Genomic DNA, 20,288 nt, shown 5'->3' with positions numbered 1-20,288 from the left:
AAGCATTGGTTTGTTGTTGTTGTAAAATGTATGCTGTATTGGATGGGATGATTCTTTATCAGATCACATGTCACTTGATAGACAAATTAAACTCAATTTTGAATGTATTTTTGTTAGATATGAAACTAGGGGTGTGTTCGATAGTAGTCGCCAATATAACTGTGGATATGGGTATACAAGATTGTAACAATGATTTTTATTTCATAGATAGTTTAAAATGTTGCTATAACGGATTGGGTTATCAGTGTTTGCTATTGTATACTCTTAAAAAAAACTAGGGGATATTCAGAACGATACAAAACTGCGGAAATGCACTGGTGTATTTTTTAGAGGTAACCAGTGTATGTTAATAACAGGCCAATTGCCTACACATGAACATAAACAGTGCATATGAGCGACTTATCTGGCGGCCCCATTTCACTCACAAAGAGATACCCCGTCAAAACTGAAAATGGACGTTTTTGATTTTTGTCTTAATAATGAGTAATTACTCCACAAATCCTCAGACATTCAGCAATTCGTCGCTGCATGCTTCACATCAACCGTCCATTCACGATTTGGGGCAATCTGACCCACTCCTCTTCCAGTGTCACGACCAATTCTTGGAGTGTTGTCGGTCCACACACTAAAGCAAAGATACGCCAAACAGTAAATCTTATGCAAGAGCCAATATGAATGCTACCATGGATAGATAAACCAGCACGCGGCAGTTTTCATCAACCCTTCCTCGAAGTGTCAAATTTGACAATGAACCCCTCCCACGTGTATGGCGCTATTGCGTGTCGCATGTCGCATGTGCAGCTCAATGGTTCTGTTGGGGCTATAAGTTCTTCGTCTGTGAACATACTCTCAAACCATGTCAATTGTCCATGACTATTTATCATATCACAACCTGCATAGGTATTTGCATTTCAATATCCCCTACTTTTTTGAAGAGTATATATAATGTTATAAAGGTCTATATGTAGCAGTTTTTGTTTAAGCAATTTCCTTTTTCACGCTCCTTTAATTTCCTATCCTCGAATAGTCTCATACAAATTTGTAAGTAATTAGTTGTTTTGTTTTGTAAATAATTTTAACCCAGTAATTATAACCTTGGAAAGTGGGGAGTTCCTCACTAATTATCACTAAAAAGGTAGTTTTATTGTATGTATATAAATAAATTTATTCCTTAACTGTATCTTACATTATGCTTGATGACTACAAGTGAATCAATGTTGAAACCTTGGATCATGCTAAACAAGCTCATAATTGTATTTATATATATGAATATATGAATATTTTTTAAAAATAGAAATAAATACAAATTAACTTCATAAAGAATTCATCACCATTAACAATTTAGAACAAATTTTACCCAACAGCAACAAAAACGTCAGTACGATTTCAAAATCAGAGAGGTACTTTGATCAAAAAATTCTAGATAACGACTTACTAAATGGATCAAAGCAATTTTTGTGAACATTATGCTGACACATTAGTGATTAATTCATCACATTTCCAAGACATTACGAGAAGGTTTAGAGTCTGTACACAGTCTGTACATCAGTACCTGGTGTGTCCACAGGGAGTGTCAATAGCAGCAGCACTGCGTCTGTACATGGAGTGGACCAGACGATTGATGAACGCCATTGGCACCTGGAACCACACTCTCAGAAAAGCCTGGCGCAATCCATCGGCTGTATTTTGTCTCGGTACGACGTTATTAAGTCTCCTCTCAATTTTATCCGAAAGATGTTCTATCGGATTTAAGTCCGGACTAAGGGCTGGCCAGTGCATAACGTTGTCACCGTTCTGCTGTAGAACGTCCCGAGTAACTCTTTCGGTGTAGGCACGGGCGTGGTCATGCTGGACAACGTTGTTTCGATGACGTGGGAAATGTGGTATGACGTGGGGTCTAAGAGCTTCATCGATGTAGCGCACTTGTGTGATGCCGCTTCCTCTCTCTGCCGATTCCACCCCAAACCATTATGCTTGGACCTATCCATAAGAATAACGCCATCTGCAGTTGATCCGCAATACCGACTCTCATCTGTGAATAGAACAGTTCTCCATTGCCCGTGTCGCCAGTTCTGGTGTTGTTGGGCAAACTGTAGACGTTAACATCGATGGCGAGGGGTGAGGTTCGGTCCACGGTATGTCTACGGCAATGGATGTTCTCTCTGGTGAGACGTCTGCGCACTGTATCGGTACCGATGGGTCTCCCGTGTGTTCCCACTGTCTGACGTGCTGTCTCAGATGCCTGTGTGAAGGGATTCTTCACGTGCTGTCGTACAACATGGCGGTTTTGTCGCCTTGTGGTAACCCTTGGTTTACCAGTTCGGGAGCGATCATCCGTGGTGTTGGTGGCCCGAAAGCGTTGCTGAAGCCTGTAGATGGTCCGAACATTGACCTGGAAGTGATTGGCAACGGCTTGGTCAGTGTGGCCAACGTCGAATCTTCCAAGCGCCTGGTTCCTCTGAACTGTTGTGAGTCGTTGTATGCTGCTCACGTTGTAGTGTGAACAGCACGTGCAGCATGAGTTACATGAAAATCATGGAGAACACATTACCGTCTCAGAAGTCAGATTGCGTTTTTGACAATATTTCCTGGGTTCAATTCTGTGTTTGGGAAAGAGCCTTATTGCTCAGGTAAAGTTGGCAAGTTTTATGCAATGCGTCTATTCAGAGTAACATACCAACCTGACGGTTCTTTTGCTGCTTAGTATATTTCAAATCATTCAGTTGTTTATGGTCGTTACTTTTATTTTTTTAGATTGTTCGGACTTCATGAGTAACTGTTTGAATGGTGGAACATGTTTAAGAAGAGAGGGTAGATATATGTGTAATTGTCCGGTCGTATATTCAGGTCCCCGATGTGAAATACGTAAGTATAGAATAAATTAATAACACCTGGCTGGACAATCTAGATTGACTTACCCGGTAAAGTTCAAGGACACTTGTCTATGATCTACATTGTGGATTAGGATTTTCCAATCCCAGTTTCACTGAAATTTTATACGCCCACAATTTAGTGTGGGTGTATTATGTTGACACCCAATTGCTCCTTCAACAATTGGCTTGTAAATGTGATAGTGGTTACTGTTCTTAATGCATTTATTTCAAATTGGGTAGAAAGCGTCGCAGTCATTAGAAAACCACGTTTATATTAAGTGTTCCGCAACCTTCGATTGTATCCTCTTTACCAAATACTGAAATTTTATACGCCCACAATTTAGTGTGGGTGTATTATGTGGACACCCAATTGGTCCGTCAACAATTGGCTTGTGAATGTGATAGTGGCTACTGCTCTTGATGCATTTATTTCAAATTAGGTAGAAAGCGTCGGAGTCATTAGAAGACCACGTTGATATTAAGTGTTCCGCAACCTTCCATTCCACAGTTATGTCCCTTTTTCGGAAAACCTACAGTTTTTGACAGATTTAAACCTATTTCAAATTCGATGGGAACACTGGGGTAATGATAGGAAAAACCCTATCGATGTTTAGATTTCCGCAACCTTCAGTCCACATTTATTCCCTCCTCCTCCACCCCACCCCCACCCTTTTGACTGAAAACCTTGTCAAGACAATACAGATTAGATTTGTGATTGATATCCAAGTGTTCCTTTCAGATAAGTTATTGTCTATGGCTATCATTTTCTCAATACATAGCTGCTTCATTGCTATCTTTTAATTATTATTTGTTAGTACAGTACTCACATCTTATCACAAGTCTCCGACTAGGTCTAGACATTTACAGTCTGATTTGTACCCGAAATATACTATTCAAAAAAAGTAGGGGATATTTGATTTTTAAGTGTTATTAAAGTCACCTAATGAAACTGACGAAGAAACAAATGACAAAATGAAATGAAGTTCACATTCATCGATTTATTCCAAATGATCGTTAGACTAAGTAAGGCACAGACTGACCATTATAAGGGTAAAATGATACCCGGGGTCAAACAGCAAAGTTACCACAGCATCACAACCAAGTCAGTAACGGGTAAATCGTCCCCTGTTTGCCAAACAAGCATTGATCCGACGTGGCATACTCCTAATGAGACGTCTAAGGTCATTTTGGTCCAGATTGTCCCATTCCTGTTGCAACGCAGCAGCAAGTTCTTGGACATTGGTAGGACGTTGTTGACGTTGACGTAACCTCTGTCCAAGCATGTCCCAGACATGCTCGATGGGGGAGAGGTCGGGACTCAGTGCTGGCCAAGGTAATGTGGTGATGTTCTGTTGTTGGAGGTAACCTGTAACGATCCTGGCCCTGTGACATCTTGCGTTGTCATCCTGGAAGATGAAACGGCGGCCATGACGTCGTGTGAACGGTACAACATGGACTGCCAAGATGTTGTCCCGGTAGTACTGGCCTGTAACACGCCCTGCAACAACATGTAAAGCCGTTCTTCCAGCAACAGTGATGCCTCCCCACACCATAACAGAACCACCCCCAAATCGATCATGTCTGATGACGTTAACGTCTTGGAAGCGCTCGTTTCGACGACGCCACACCCTCCTACGTCTGTCCAAAAAATCAACAGTGAACCTTGACTCATCTGAAAACATCACATTGCTCCAGCGTCGATTATCCCAGTGTTGACGATCCCTACACCAACGACGTCTTGCCTGAATGTGATGATCTCTCAAACAAGGGATCACGCGAGGACGTCGGGCGCGAAGGTGACCCCTATGCAGTCGATTCCGAATCGTCTGGCCACTCACTCTCACACCAGTGTCTGTTTGAAGACGAGCGCTGATCTGATTTGCTGTGATGACACGATTTCTCAAGGCCAAGGTACGGATAAATCGATCCTGGGCTTGAGTTGTCGCTCTTGGTCGACCTGAGCGTGGTCTGTCCTGTACAGATTGTGTATCACGGTATCTGGACCATAGCCTGCTTATGACAGACTGAGAAACATTCATCGTCCGCGCCACAACCGCCTGTGTTGTGCCGATCTGTAGCATGCCAAGGGCACGTAACCTTTCATTTTGGGTAAGCCGACGCATATCAAAATTTGTTTTCTGGTCACTAAAACAATTAAACTGATGTTTCCACCCTGGAATTCAATGCCACAATGACTGTAACATTCAAAGTCAGAGTCGTGCAAATCTTGGGTTGGACCCCAATGATGATCCCAAGCATCACCTGCATTCCATGCGGTAGCTATTGGTGCGTTTGGGCGTCACATGTAACTGGAAATGTTTCTTCTGTTAGGTTCTATAGTGACTTTTTTCGTAGTCATTTGCATATTTTAGTATTATGCCCCCAAAATCAAATATCCCCTACTTTTTTTGAATAGTATAATAGAAACTAGACTTGTTAAAGTGACAATTTTGATGTTTTTCATACTAAATTATCATACACGTATACATTAATTACTAATATCTAGTATAGTTATGTGTATTGTTGACCTTGACTTCATAAAATTGAAAAAAAAAATTAAAAAATAAACGTGTGCTAGTAAGGTACAACACCTTTAATGTAGTGTTTAAAAAACGAACCGCATGGGGTTTTTTTGTTGCCAAGTAACTTCAATTATGTTTTGAATTTCTTAGAAAATATGCAATTATCGCTTTAATGTGGGCTTAAATATGCGCGAAAAGTTGTGTTTTTGTTTAATGTCTACGAACTTATAATGAAAACCATTTTCGGCTAATGAATTAAAAACGTTTTTTGTTCTCTAATTAATTAGATAATTAACTGAATAAACCTGCAGTCAAATACAATCGATGGATAAATTGAGCAATGATCTTTATCCAATTAGCACAAGTTGACAGACATACGAGCGTAGCAAATTACAGAAAATCAAGAACAACGAAACAACCATTATGAAAAGGCGCTCACTTGTCAGACAAAATCATGCAACACACATGCGTACCAGTGAATTCTACTCACAGCCCGTGAAATGAAATGAAATATTGTTGAACTTGCTACTCTTCTCCTCCACCCAGGCTAATCGGGGCTAATGAAGACGGGCATACGCCATGCTGTGTGCTATGAGGGGAATTTATCCCGGACAGCGGCGATACGGCCTACTTTTATTTTAAATTCAAACTGCCAGGGGTTCTTTTCTGCGCACGCCAATGTGTACACGGGACCTCGATTTTTTTGTCCCATCTGAATGACTGGACACTGTTCCTTGTCATGTCCTCCATCCTGCACCAGGAACTGTCTCGGCCAACACCAGGAGCGAACCCGAGACCTCCTTGTTAGCTAGGCTAAACCTTACTCACTGAGCAAAAACGGCTACCAATAAAATGTAAAGTCTGTAAGACAAAGAAAGGAAAGAAAAACTGATTAAAATCATATTCACTTACAGTTTATGAGATCTAAGTAGAGAAAAATCAGAAAAAGATTATATTCTGAACCCGGTGGAAACTAGTTTAAAACAAAGGCTCTAGAATTCTTAACGACACCTTTGTTTAAGAAGAAGACAATCATTTACTTTTAAATAGCCCCACTGGAAATCATTAGATTCAGTGGTATTAAATTATGACGTCATGTAGACAAAAGACCCGTCATATTAATTTGAAGACAAACTTTTACTTACTAAAATGACTTATGTTCAATCTAAAAGCACTAAACCCATATTTTGGTAAGCATTTAAACTAGCGTCCCATATTAAAAGAGCTGTCCCATACTCTCACATAATTTTTCCACCACCTTTCGAAAAAAGCAGGGGACTATTAAAATGTGTCCGTCCGTCCGCCCGTCCGTCAGTAACACTTTTTGGAACACAATAACTCTCCTAATTGAGCTGGAGTCATGGTGGCTAAGTGGGTAAGACGCTGGCTCGCTAATCTGGAGGCCGGGTGTTCGATCCATTGGCCGTGAAAGTTCATCCCGATTTCCCGCTTGTCAGTGATGCAGAACGGAGGGCCTGACAAGGATAGCCGTCTAGTCGTTCGGGTGGGACGAAAAACCGAGGACCTGTGTACACATTGGCGTGCACTTAAAAGATCCCTTGAGAGTTGTAATTCGATATAAGAGTAGGCCGTAGTGCCGCTGTCCCGGCAAAATTTTCCTCATAGTACACTGTATATCGTATGCCCGTCTTCATTAGCCCAGTTCGGAGCAGAACAGTAGGACGTTAAAATCCATTTCATTTCATTCCTAATTGAGCTAGAATGTTCAAACTTGGTATAGGTGTTTTTTTTAAGGTGAATGCCTTGATAGAGTATAATAAAAGCATGCAATACCCAGGGTTTGTACCATCTAGGGGTCACAATTTTATTCGATTTAGATGAAACTTAAAATGAGTATTACTAGTTCTTGTGTGAGTTAAATTATCGTGCGTATCGGCCCCTGACATGTCCTCGAAACAGATTTGATAGTTTTTATACAACCAAACCACACACTTCTACATTAATTTCAATATCTAGTGGATTAATGTGTATTGTTGTGCTGGTTTCTTTATGAGAATCTTAAAGAAAGAAAGAGTTATTAAAATCTGTTAAAAAGTCGCTATCGTATATAGAAAACCCCATGTTTACAGACCAATTGTGAAAAATCTTTCAGAATAAGCACCAAATGGTTTAATTATTCGTTTACCATCAACATTCCACCTGATTTCAAAGTTTGACACTTTTTATACGCCCAATTTGTTTGTGGACACTCTACAGGTTACAATTCTTATCTCGGTTCCTTTCGATATTGGCATGTATCGGATCGAAACTTCATGGATTATGGCCAGTGATTGCGTTTTTAGCTTGTGGTCCCTCTAGAGGTCACAATTATTATCCGATTTCAAAAACCGTTCGAATATATCACCGTTACTCTGTAATGACGATTGAGTTCGAATTTCGTGAAAGTCGGACCAAAACTGCCGGACAAAATGGCCGCCGCTCGTACGCAAGTAGTGTAAATATATGGTATATCAAGGTTGTGGGCCCTCTAGCGGTCACAAGTTTTATCCGATTTTGGTGAAACTTGAGATACATGTTTATAACCCAAAGATCTTAGTTCCTTACGATATTCGCGCATATCGGATCGCAACTTCCTGAATTATGTACCTTGGTTGTACAAAAAATCGCGTTTTTAGCTTGTGGTCCTTCTAGATGTAACAATTTTATCTAATTTAAACAAAAGAAACGTTGGAATATGACACCGTTACACCCTATTGATGGGTGGGTTCGAATTTCGTGAAAATCTGGCCATAACTTCCGGACAAAATGGCCGCTCCTTGCACGAAAATTGTGTACAAGCATGTAATATGAAAGTTAAGCACCCTATAGAGGTCACAATTTTAGACTCATTTTGATGAAACTTTTGCTATTCGCGCATTTCAGACGGTAACTTTTTGTATTATGGCCCCTGATTGTACGAAATATCATTTTTTTTAGCTTGTTCTCCATCCATCTCTTGCAAAATGTGGGCGTATCTTGCCTGGCAGCCGCTTTTTTTTCTTTTTGATTTTTAAAAGTGGTAGATTAACGCCACCTGGCCTATGTTACTCCCCGGTTCAAGTTACCCCTATACCCCAACCCCGAACAGACAGACAAACAGACAGACAGACAAACGACAGTCACAAATATTAGTATAGAATAGATAGATAGAATAAACCGTAAATCAATTGAACCCATTTCAAGGTGGAACTGCATGGTTTTTGATATGGTTGGGCTATTTGAGGCGTCAGATAATCTAAAAATAGAAGTCGTTACGTGACAATGCGTCTCTAAAAATTCTTTGATCTGTTATATGACGGGAAAATTCTGTTATTAAAAACAACCGTCATGAAAATGACTACATAATAAATTGGAAGTTCTACAATAAGGATCTTTTAGTGAAATGTTAGATTAATTAAGTTTAAATATATCCTTTGTGTTTGAATTACCATTAAATGGTTGATTGTGTCGTATTATGTATCAATCTGGAAATTTCTATTTTATAGCTCTTGTTCTTAAAAGTAAGACGCACAATTTACGCATCGTGTCGCGTTTTCATATTTTTAATAATTATGAAACAGTCAATTCGCGTCTTTTTAGTTATATTTCAGTTCTAGAAAAATGAGTTGTTGCTGAATTCATAATAACTGAAACGTTTTATAACCACCATGTTAGAAATTACAAATGCAGTTTTTACGCGCGAAAGCATAAGCATACTAAACAGGAATAATGGCATAGCCATAATGGCACATCCTCCTATTAAATTTGACACAAAACCGGAGGCCAAATTCGCAACGCCCTAAATGATTAGAATTCGAGTTTTGTGACCAGTACCGTAATTTTATTTTAATTATACACGTCTGGTTAATCGAGACTAGAGGAAATACATTTCGTTAAATTAATTTCCAGTCTCAATTTTTTTCTGCGTATTTAGAGCTAGCAACAATGTAACATCTAAACTAACTAAAGCGACAATTAACAACAGAGTTTTCCGGTTAAGTAAAAGTAACTTTCACAGTCTTGCAGTGTCGGTACGTTGCCGCGAAAGTGGGGTCTAAAGATAGAAAAAGGGCGAAACTACATGAGTTGACTCTGAACCGAGAACCGTTACAATATATACGTCATTGGTTACAATCAACTAACTTAGAAATTAAATCGCCGAGTTTTCGCCAAAATTTTAATCTAGTTTGTAACTACTTACTTTTAAAAGTCCAACGAGTAAAGAAGAATTTTTTAAATGGCTTCATTGATAAATAAGTGAATGAATATTGTCACGTGAATGTCTTATTTTTGGCGACTGTTGAATGCCTACAGTGCACAAGCGAGCCCGTGAGAGCACTTTTCTCATAAAACAGGACAGTTTCTATAGTACAAATAATTGAGGCCGTGGGCCACTCTACAATTGGTGAACAAGACATAATAATCCGAACAAAAAATAGTAGTATAAAAACTAACTAGAGTTGTCCTCGACCTAGAGTTGACCTTTACTTCATAAAAGTGACCTTTTATTATTATGAGGTGTTGTAGACAAAGGACCTGTCATATTAATTCGGGGACAAACTATTACTTACTAAAATGACTTATTTTCACTCTAAAAGCACTAAGCCCATATTTTGGTTAACACTTAAACTGGCGTCCGATATTAAAGGTGCCGTGCCACGTTCTCTAACATTATTCATATTTTAAAGTTGCACAGAATCTTTGTTTATATACAAACCGATTTTGACAACATTTTCAGAATAAGCACTAAAGGACTTAATTAATCGATTAGCATCAACATTCCAAATATAGATATTGAAATTCAAATAAGAATTGTAGGACGAGATAAATTTTAAAGATTGGCTATTTAAGGGATTCTGAAAGTTTCAAGTCAAAATCTTCAAAAATAAAAAAAATACACTCAGGGTTTTCACAGTTTTAAATTTTGAGCTTAAAATTAGGTCATACGCATGCGTGGTAGAGGCCACATTGCCCAAGATTAAAACTTTTGAATTGCAAACAGCTACCAATTGGTAAAAACTACATTCAAATTGATTGGAAAATAAAAAAAGTCTCCACAAACTAATTACAAACGGTTTGATGGGATTAGTTTTAACTAGTCAAAATGATGCATTTGATATTCAGATAAGTTGATATACAATAATTAATAGAATACAATATCAAAAAACCATTTCGTTGGTAAAAATACTAACTTCTTTAGGGATAAAGAACTAAATACTAAATGACTAGAAGAAAAGGTCAGTTATAACATCTTAGGAAGTTATGAGAACATAGGAATGATGACATCATAGGAATGATGACATCATAGGAATGATGACATCATAGGAATGATGACATCATAGGAATGATGATGTCATGGACTTAGACTTAAAAATATAAACATTAATATATTTATATGGACTTAGAACTAGAAGCTTTAATGACTTAGATACATAGGTTCGTTTATAAAGGTAAAACTTTATACAAGTAAGGAAAAATTATGCATGATTATGAATGATTTTGAAACCCAATAGATTTAACTCATTTAAACCGTAGGCCAAAGTCTATGAATCCACAGACTTTCTGCTGTGTTCAATTTTTACTGATCTTTATCAGGAATTTTTTGTATTATCTTACACATGACCAAGTATATTAAAATGCTGGGAATGGTCAGGTTTTTTAAGCCTTATATTCCTTCTGTACTTATTAAGCCGAGTGATGAACAGAGTAATGGTTTCGCCTATGTATTGCATTTTACAGATTTTACATGTTAAACAATAAAAAACACAAGTACTGGCACAGTTGACAGAGTCTCTAATTTTGAACGATTTCATGCCTTTACTGGTTATTTCTTGATTTGTAAACATAGTCTCACATGGTTTGCATAATTTTATACGCCCACATTTTCATGAGGACGTATATTGTCGTCGCCCAGTCCGTTCGTTCACATTTTTGTTTGTGGACACTCTACAGGTCACAATTTTTATCCGATTTTGACGAAACTGGGAATAAAGGTTTATCTCCCAAAGATCTCGGTTCCTGTCGATATTGGCATGTATCCGAATCCGGTCGAAACTTCATGAATTATAGCCCCTGATTGTACGAAAAATCGCATTTATAATCCTAATAAGAGTTTCCGCTGTGTAGGTTTAGTTGTAAATGCCCCCCCTAACTAAAGGTGTTAAGTTTTAATTGTTTGTTATCTGTTGCATATTCTGTATATATTTGCCTACTATTCACATACCTGTATCATGTGGTACCCTCGTTGAAACGCCCCTTAGTATTAAACTCAGTAATTGTGTATCCATCAAATTGTAACTTGTGTTAATATGTTCAATTACTAAATGCCAATCAAAGAGGAACATAACTTATTCACATGGAAAATATAGCTGATACACATAGATGCGTAATGAAGATATTATGACATTATTTATGAATATTCCCAAGACGGACGAAAAGTATCTATATAAATACACATAACAAATGTACTTGAATGCACAAGGAACATAGCTTTTTTATATACATCAATACACCGGATGGCGGTGTGAAACTTCGCTCTTGACATTGTTTTGTTTTCTATCAAAATTAGTTATAAAATAATAAATTAAACGAGAGAAGACATCGCAGATTATGTCTGCAAACTCACAGGGGTGATATTTGGTAAATACATTGTAGTGCACTGCGGTGATGTCGCCTCCTTTCCCTGGACCACCACAGGACTCACTCTCTGGTTTAGGCCGATTCCACACCAAACCATTATGCTTGGACCTCCCCATGAGTCTCGTTCCATGACACATTGGTCAGAATAACGCTGGCTACGTCGACGCCATATTCTGGCCCTGTCATCTGCAGTTGATACGCAATACCGACTCTCATCTGTAAACAGAACAGTTCTTCATTGCCTGTGTCGCCAATGCTGGCGTTGTTGGGCAAACTGTAGACGTTCACATCGATGGCGAGTGGTGAGGATCAGTCCACGGTAAGGTCTACGGCAATGGATGTTCTCTCTGGTGAGACGTCGGCGCACTGTATCGGTACTGATGGGTCTTCCGTGTGTTCCCACTGCCTGATGTGCTGTAGTCTCAGGTGCCTGTGTGAAGGGATTCTGTACGTCCTGTCGCACAACATGGCGGTCTTGTCGCCTTGTGGTAATCCTTGGTCTACCAGTTCGGGGGCGATCATCCGTGGTGTTGGTGGCCCGATTTTGACAAAACTTGGTTCCTTTCGCAATTGGCATGTATCGGACATTAACTTGAAATATCGGACCCTAACTTGAAATATAGGTCTACAGGTCACAATTTTGATCCGATTTCAACGAAATTTGAAATATTGGTTTATCTCCCACAGATCTTGGTTCCTTTCGAAAATGGCATGTATCGGACGCTAACTTCCTGGATTATGGCCCCTGACTATGCGAAAAATCCCCTGTTTAGGTTGTGGACACTCTAGAGGTCACAATTTTCAACCAATTTTGATGAAACGGACCGTAACTTCCTGGATTATGGCCCCTTATTGTACAAAAAGTCGCATTCTCTTTTTTAGCTTGTTCTTTATCCATCTCTTGCACAATGTGGGCGTATCTTGCCCGGCAACCGCTGGTTATATAGATTAATGGTTCTAAAATATTTTAGACTATGAGACGACATGTGCCGTTATCTCCAAAGCTGGGAAATATGACGTAGCTCCTGTCCGTCCGTCCACAATTTGTTTGTGGACACTCTACAGGTCACAATGTTATCATATTCTGATTGCTATATCATCTTTCTATACTGGTATCGGACTGTAACTTAGCTTATAGACCCTCTAGAAGTTTCGATTCGTATTCGAATTTGGTGAAACTTAAAACAAAAACCTTTCAAATATATCATAATGATGACAGAGTTCGAAATTCGTGAAAATCGGACCGAAACTGCCCGACAAAATAGCAGCTCATCATACGCAAATAGTGTAGAAGTATGGTATATCAATAAAATAAAACCAAGTACGAACAATCCAAACCATTAGACAAAATTCGAAGTCCTATAAGGTGTCCGGAAGAGTAAGCTTATCAGGCCTGGCGCCACACCCGCCATAGCTGCATCCAACCCATTAGACGATATCTCGGTAAAATAACGTAATTTTGCCAATGGACTATCCGTATACAAATCACACCTGATGAACAGTGTTAACAGATTTAGTATACATAACCAGGAAGATAGTATACGCGTCAATTAAATACATCTAGAATAATAACGGAAAGAGACATGTTATATTTACTAATCAAGTCAAAATGGCGGCCATAAAACTTTTTAAAGGTTTTTGTAAGTTTAGTGGGCAAGTATGCCTGTAGTTGAAGCTTAGATGACAAATGCCTCGACCTACTTAAAAAATCAGAATAAACGGAACAAGCTCTCGCGTAGCGAATTAGCTGAGACACATACAGTCCATAAGCTGGTGATATTTGAATGTTACTACTAAGGAATGGAAAGTTAACAATCGGAAAGTCAAAGTCATCTCGTTTATCGTGCAATTTAATACTCAGTTTATGGCCATTGTCAAAATCGAGACACAGATACAAGTAGGATTAGGAAGCGTAATTATCACTGTTAGTAGTATTTTTAATTTCGAGCTCACCAGGATATATGAATTCTACATAATCACTAAATTTGGGATTATTAAGTGACAGAACATCATCTATATATCGATAAGTGAAATTAAAACGTCTGACTAGTCGTTTTGGGTTTTTTTTTTAACGAGTGCCTTCCTATGAATATAGAAACAAATCAGCAAGCAAAGGTGCACAGTTGGTGCCCATGGGGATACCTACCACTTGCAGATATATTTCCCCTCCAAATTCAACAAAGGTATTATCAATTAAAAAATTCAATATCTGAATTATCTTGTTAGCGGTGTATTTATGTTTGGAATTACTATTGTTCTTAACAAAATATGTGGAATTGTAATTAACAACTAGATATTCATATCTAACAGTTCCCGATTTAGATGAAAAGACAATGTCTTGTGGACCCTCTAGAAGTCACAATTTTTATCCGATTTGAAGGAACTTGAAATGTATGTATATAATCACACATATCGGACCGTAACGTCCTGGATTATTGCCCCCGATTGTCCAAAAAAATCACATTATCTTTTTAGCACGTTCTCTGTCCATCTCTTGCAAAATATAGACGTATATTGCATGGCAACAGCTTGTCTTAAACAAGAATGACATCTGTCTGAACTTTTGTCCTTAATAGTGTCAGTAGTGTTCAACTTATTTTCTTTCAAAATATTAGCAATTGCGCGGTTCTTTCTCTCTGCTATTATTATTTCACTATTATCCATAATTTTTGTGATGTCTAAAATACTTCGGTCTTTAGTCATTTGGTGTAGGTGAGGTTGTCGAGGGTCAAAGGTAGTTGTCCATGGAATAATCTTCATATTAGTATCAATCTTGGATTGGTAGGTCAATAATTAATTCACCCCTGATCTAATCGGCTCTTTAAAATGCCGTCTGTATAATTTTCTTGGGATATCCGGATTGTTTAAGATAGGATCCAAAGTTTTTCAGGTTTTAATTGGTCCAGTGTTTGGGGTGACAACTTGATGGTGGAAAATAATGATGGCAAACTGTTTTCTTGGACTATAGATTTGTCTCTAACTTATCCCTTTCTTTGATAACTTTCACATCAAAGAAATTAACTGAGTTTATATCCATAGTAAATTTACATTCTTCTAGTGGGAGAGAAGACAAAGCCCAAATATCATCGATGAATCTGCATGAAATATCTGGTTTATTGTAGTGGTTCATAGTAGGTTTTTATCCAGTATGACATATAAATGTTAGCATATGTCACAGCAAACAGAGTTCCCATGACGGCCCCAGATATCTGTCTATAAAACATACAAAAAATTCAAATTCATTGTTGTGAAGAACAAAATCTACTATTTGTAGAATTGATTCTGAATCTTCATTGGTCGCAATTTTAGTTTCATATAATGCATGTTTGGGTGCGTCTAAATCTTCAGAAATATCAATATTCGGATATGAACTGATAACATCAAGAGTCATAAGATTACCATTCTTAGAAATAGATCCGCTGTTTATAGCAACTATCTTTTGAAGGAATCGAGTGGTGTCTTTAACTAATTCTGGATAGTAAAGTTGTGTCACAGGTTGTAATTTTCAGTCAAGCCAAGAAGATGCTTTACGAGTAGGTGCTGTATTCGTTACATATGGGTCTTCCTGGTGGTATATCTGTGGAATTAGAAACGTTATATGAGCTTTTACTAAAATGTAGAAATGGACTGGTTTATCAACAGGTCTGTCCAGGATAGCTTCTGTTCCATTTTCCGGAATTTTAAGACCAGTCACTAATTTTGTCAATTGTCCATGAATCTCATTTGAATTATCTCCACTGTGTGTTCTTATACACAGACAGATCTTCTAGATGTTTCCGACATTCTTTAACATTGTCCTCTTTATTCCAGATGTCAATACCATCTCCTTTATCAGCATTACCAATGATAATATTAGGGTCATTTTTCCAAGTCGATAAGGCCTTCCTCTCTTCGCAAGTTAAATTATCTTGTACTTTATTTTCTGTGTAGTTTTTTATTGTTTGTTACTGGTTGGTACAGTAGAGCTCCAGAGCTTCATCTCTTCCACAAGATTGTGACCATTCACTCTTGATATACAATGATTTAGGTAAGAATTTTTGTGGTGGTTCTCTAATTTGGTCATATTTTGATGGTACTGGACCTAATTATAATCCTCTATTTAAAAGTTTTACTTCAGCAGGTTCTAACTGTCTAGAACTTACATTGTAGATAAAATTTTACCTTTATTATAAGCTGACCTTTTATGTTATGTATCTTAGTCCATTACGCCATCAGGTTTTTTCCCACTTCCTACTGCTAAAGATCCCTAATCGCAAGCGAATTATTGAAATTGAATTGATCCACTTTAGTCCTGAAATGACCTAGTTTGTGTCAGTTGGAGGTTAAAACACCCATCTCTCTCTCTCTCTCTCTCTCTCTCTCAATGACGTTATCATTCCTATGATGTCATAGCTGACTTTCAGTAATTTTGTATGTAGGTTTTCATCCCTGAAATATCAATATTCGGATATAAACTGATAACACCAAGAGTCATAAGATTACCATTCTTAGGGATAGATTCACCGTTTATTGCATCTATATTTTTATCTTTTATAGGAATTGAGTGGTGTCTTTAACTAATTATTGTCGTCGCCCCTGTCCGTCTGTCCACACTTAAATTGTTTGTGGACACTGTACAGATCACAATTTTGATCTGATTTTGATGAAACTTAAAACATGCGATTATATCCCACAGATTTTGGTTCCTTTCGATATTCGTGCATAACTGACCGTAACATCCGGGATTATGAACCCCGAAGTACGAAAGAATTATCGTTACACCGTGATGATGGTTGAGTTTGCATTTCGTAAAATTCGGACCAAAAATCCCCGACAAAATGGCCGCTCCTTGAACGCCAGTAGTATAAAAGTATGTAATACCGAGGTTGTGGACGCTCTAGAGGTCACAGTTTTTATTCGATTTTGATGAACATTAAAATGTATGTTTATATCCGAAAGAACTCGGTTCCTCTCAATATTCACCTATTTGCCATTGTTTAAGGGAGGTAACTCCGCCGCTGGTGGCCCTAGTTGAAGGGTTTTAACATTGTTTACAATTAATGGCTTGGCTTGACAACTTGACGTCTGCGACAATAAGTCAACACAAACAAACTGAACTTTTCCCTCTTCAAAATTATTTATTATCAATTGATGCAACTTTAAATTATATACCTCTCCACATTTTTAACATAATTATATTTATTTTTGTCATGTCGGAATAGATCATCATAAAATGCTACGATCGGTAGGTTGACAAAATTAGGCCATTTTTAGTATTATGATTCGTCTAAATAGCCTTGATTCGATTCGGCTAGTATTATGGTCCCCCTAAACAGCCTACATTCTTTGGGTGAAAAAAAAAATGAGCTGGGTGAAAATTCAACATATTAAATTGATATTTTTTATGTCCTTATCAGCCGTCGTATTTTCGGGATTCGCCGCTCATAAATAAGCCTAGGCCTATTGGATGCGATGCATGTACCGTAGCTTATTGGGTACCAAACTTTCCCTTCGTACTCGTAGATCTAATATTTATAATTAAGCTCTTTAAAAAAAACCTTAAATATACTTCGTCCCTCCGTTAATGAACGTTGGACATATTTGGAATGTTATGTTTAAACAAAACCCAAGCAAGAGGTTAAAAAAAAAAAAAAAAAATGGAAATAAATAGGCCTAGACCTGAACAGATTTTATAGTATTTCATTATGTTTCTATTCATTTATTTTCTGATATACTTTTTAAAAAAATATAAAAATACCCCCTCCCCACATTTCGAACAGACACCACAAAATAAAGTGATTAAATTTTTTATTGATAAACAATTCATTTCACTTTTTATTTTACTTCACCGACTTATTCCTCTTATTCTGACCCGTTGAAGTTAACTAATCAGCATCTAGATAAGATTATTAGATCACATTTATTGGTTCCCAAGAATAAACATTTAGGGAAAATTGACCAGCTATCTTCAGGCTTACATCTAAAACACCATGAAATAATTAAATATACTATACAGCAAAAAATAAAACGTCAGTACGATTTCAAAATCAGAAAGGCACTTTAATCAAATCATTCTAGAAAACTACTTACTAAATGGATCAAAGCAATTTTTTGTGAACAGTATGTTGACACATTAGTGATTAATTCGTCACAATTCCAAGACATTACGAGAAGGTTTAGAGTCTGTACACAGTCTATTCATCAGTATCTGGTGTGTCCACCGCGAGTGTCAATAACAACAGATTGATGAACGCCATTGGCACCTGGAACCACACTCTCGGAAAAGCCTGGCACAATCCATCGACTGTATTTGATCTCGGTACGAAGTTATTAAGTCTCCTCTGAATTTCATCCCAAAGATGTTCAATCGGGTTTAAGTCCGGACTAGGGGCTGGCCAGTAGCCTACATAACGTTGACGTGCGAAATGTGGTATGACGTGGGGTCAGAGAGCTTGATCGATGTAGCGCAGTGCTGTGATGCCGCCTCCTCTCTCTTGACCTAGATTTTGGAACACCGCAGGACCCACTCTCTGGTTCAGGCCGAATCCACCCAAACCATTATGCTTGGACCTCCCCTTGAGTCTCGTTCCATGACACATTGGTCAGAATAACGCTGGCCACGTCGACGCCATATGCTGGCCCTGCCATCTGAAGTTGATACGCAATACTGACTCTCATCTGTGAACAGAACAGTTCTCCATTGCCTGTATCGCCAATTCTGGCGTTTTTGGGCAAACTGTAGACGTTCACGTCGATGGCGGGGGGGGGGGGGGTGGGGGTGGGGGGTGGGGATCGGTCCACGGTAAGGTCTACGACAATGGATGTTCCCTCTGATGAGACGTCGGCGCACTGTATCGGTACTGATGGGTCTTCCGTGTGTTCCCACTGTCTGACGTGCTGTCTCAGATCCCTATGTGAAGGGATCCTGCACGTGCTGTCGCACAACATGGCGGTCTTGTCGCCTTGGGGTAACCCTTGGTCTACCAGTTCGGGGACGATCACCCGTGTTGTTGGTGGCTCTAAGTGTTGCTGAAGCCTGTAGATGGTCCGAACATTGACCTGGAAGTGACTGGCAACGGCTTCGGCAGTGTGACCAGCGTGACCAGCGTCGAGTCTTCCAAATGCCTGGTTCCTCTGAGCTGTCATGAGTCGTGGCATCCTGCTGACATTGTATTGTGAATGATTCAACCATGTATGGGGTGTATTTTATAGGGCTGGTCCCGGTGAAAAGCACGTGCAGCATGAGTTACATGAAAAAAACGGAGAACACATTACCATTTAAGAAATCAGGTTGCGTTTTTGAGAACATTTCCTGGATTCAATTCTGTGTTTGGAAAGGAGCCTTATTGCTCAGGTAAATTTGGAGATGTGGTCACAAAATAAACAATAAAAACATTTGGCAAGTTTTATGTAATGCATCTTTTCAGAGTTACATACCAACCTGACGTTTCTTTTGCTGCTTAGTATCAAAATTTGTGTAAACTCAATGATTTGGAATTGAAAGACTTACTCAGGAGAAATCATTCAGAAGTTATTGTCAAAAGGACCCATCATTTGGCACAGCTGATTTCAATTTATAAATTCAATCAATCTACTAGTGTGCTTCATCAACATATTTGTGACATTAAAAGTTCAGTTAAGGGCTGGACCCAAAATCTTAAATATTTGCCATCTACAACACTTTCACAGATTGTAGAATATTTGATTAATGCTCATGATATTAAAACATGTTCTTCAAACTTTGAAGGATTCACATCAAAAACACTTAAGCGATATAAAGCTTTTCGCAGTTACGAACTTTGGGCCTCAGGACATAAACATTCTGTTCGGTTTAACAATCTTGCAGATAATTATTCATACTGTGCTTTACGCTTCAAAAGTAACCCATCTTGGGATACATCTGTAACTGTATATGACGCATGCATTGTTTTAGATAAATCTAGTGGTAAACCACTGGGTGGCCATTGCTTATGTGTAGCAGGATTGATCGAGGCATACTCCCATGTTGCTAGCCTAATGTGGCCTAGCAGATATTGTTAGTAAAGTTTTAGCAGAATTACCCGACACTTTGTGCATTTTATGTTCATGGCCTGCACCAAAATCAAAACATATTCAAGTGAAACCCCTTAAAGACGTTCCTATTGTCAAAAGAGGACCTCTCAAGGTGGTTAAAAGATTTGAAGAGTAGCATCTTTAATCCAGTTAATCCTCTAAAGGATGGGGTAAAATTTGAAAAGGCACAACAGCTTTTTGATGATCTTAATTTATGTCGTCCAAATTTTCCATGGTTGAAATC

The 20,288-nt window shown here is 38.4% G+C and overlaps 1 protein-coding gene across 1 annotated transcript in view; it reads left to right on the top strand.

Annotated features, from left to right (window-relative positions):
• The window catches only part of LOC126808776 (neurogenic locus Notch protein), a 429,826-nt gene that overhangs the window by 181,391 nt on the left and 228,147 nt on the right, over window positions 1–20,288 (top strand). Inside the window, exon 24 of the mRNA XM_056102639.1 lies at window positions 2,755–2,865. Within this exon, the coding sequence (XP_055958614.1) occupies window positions 2,755–2,865 (111 nt within the window). The remainder of the gene's footprint in view (window positions 1–2,754; window positions 2,866–20,288) is intronic.

The sequence above is a fragment of the Patella vulgata genome, chromosome 1 (assembly GCF_932274485.2).
Source record: "Patella vulgata chromosome 1, xgPatVulg1.2, whole genome shotgun sequence".
Classification (NCBI taxonomy): Eukaryota; Metazoa; Mollusca; class Gastropoda; family Patellidae; genus Patella; species Patella vulgata.
The sequence above is the reverse complement of the archived record's forward strand: the minus strand, read 5'-3'. Positions and strand labels throughout refer to the sequence as shown.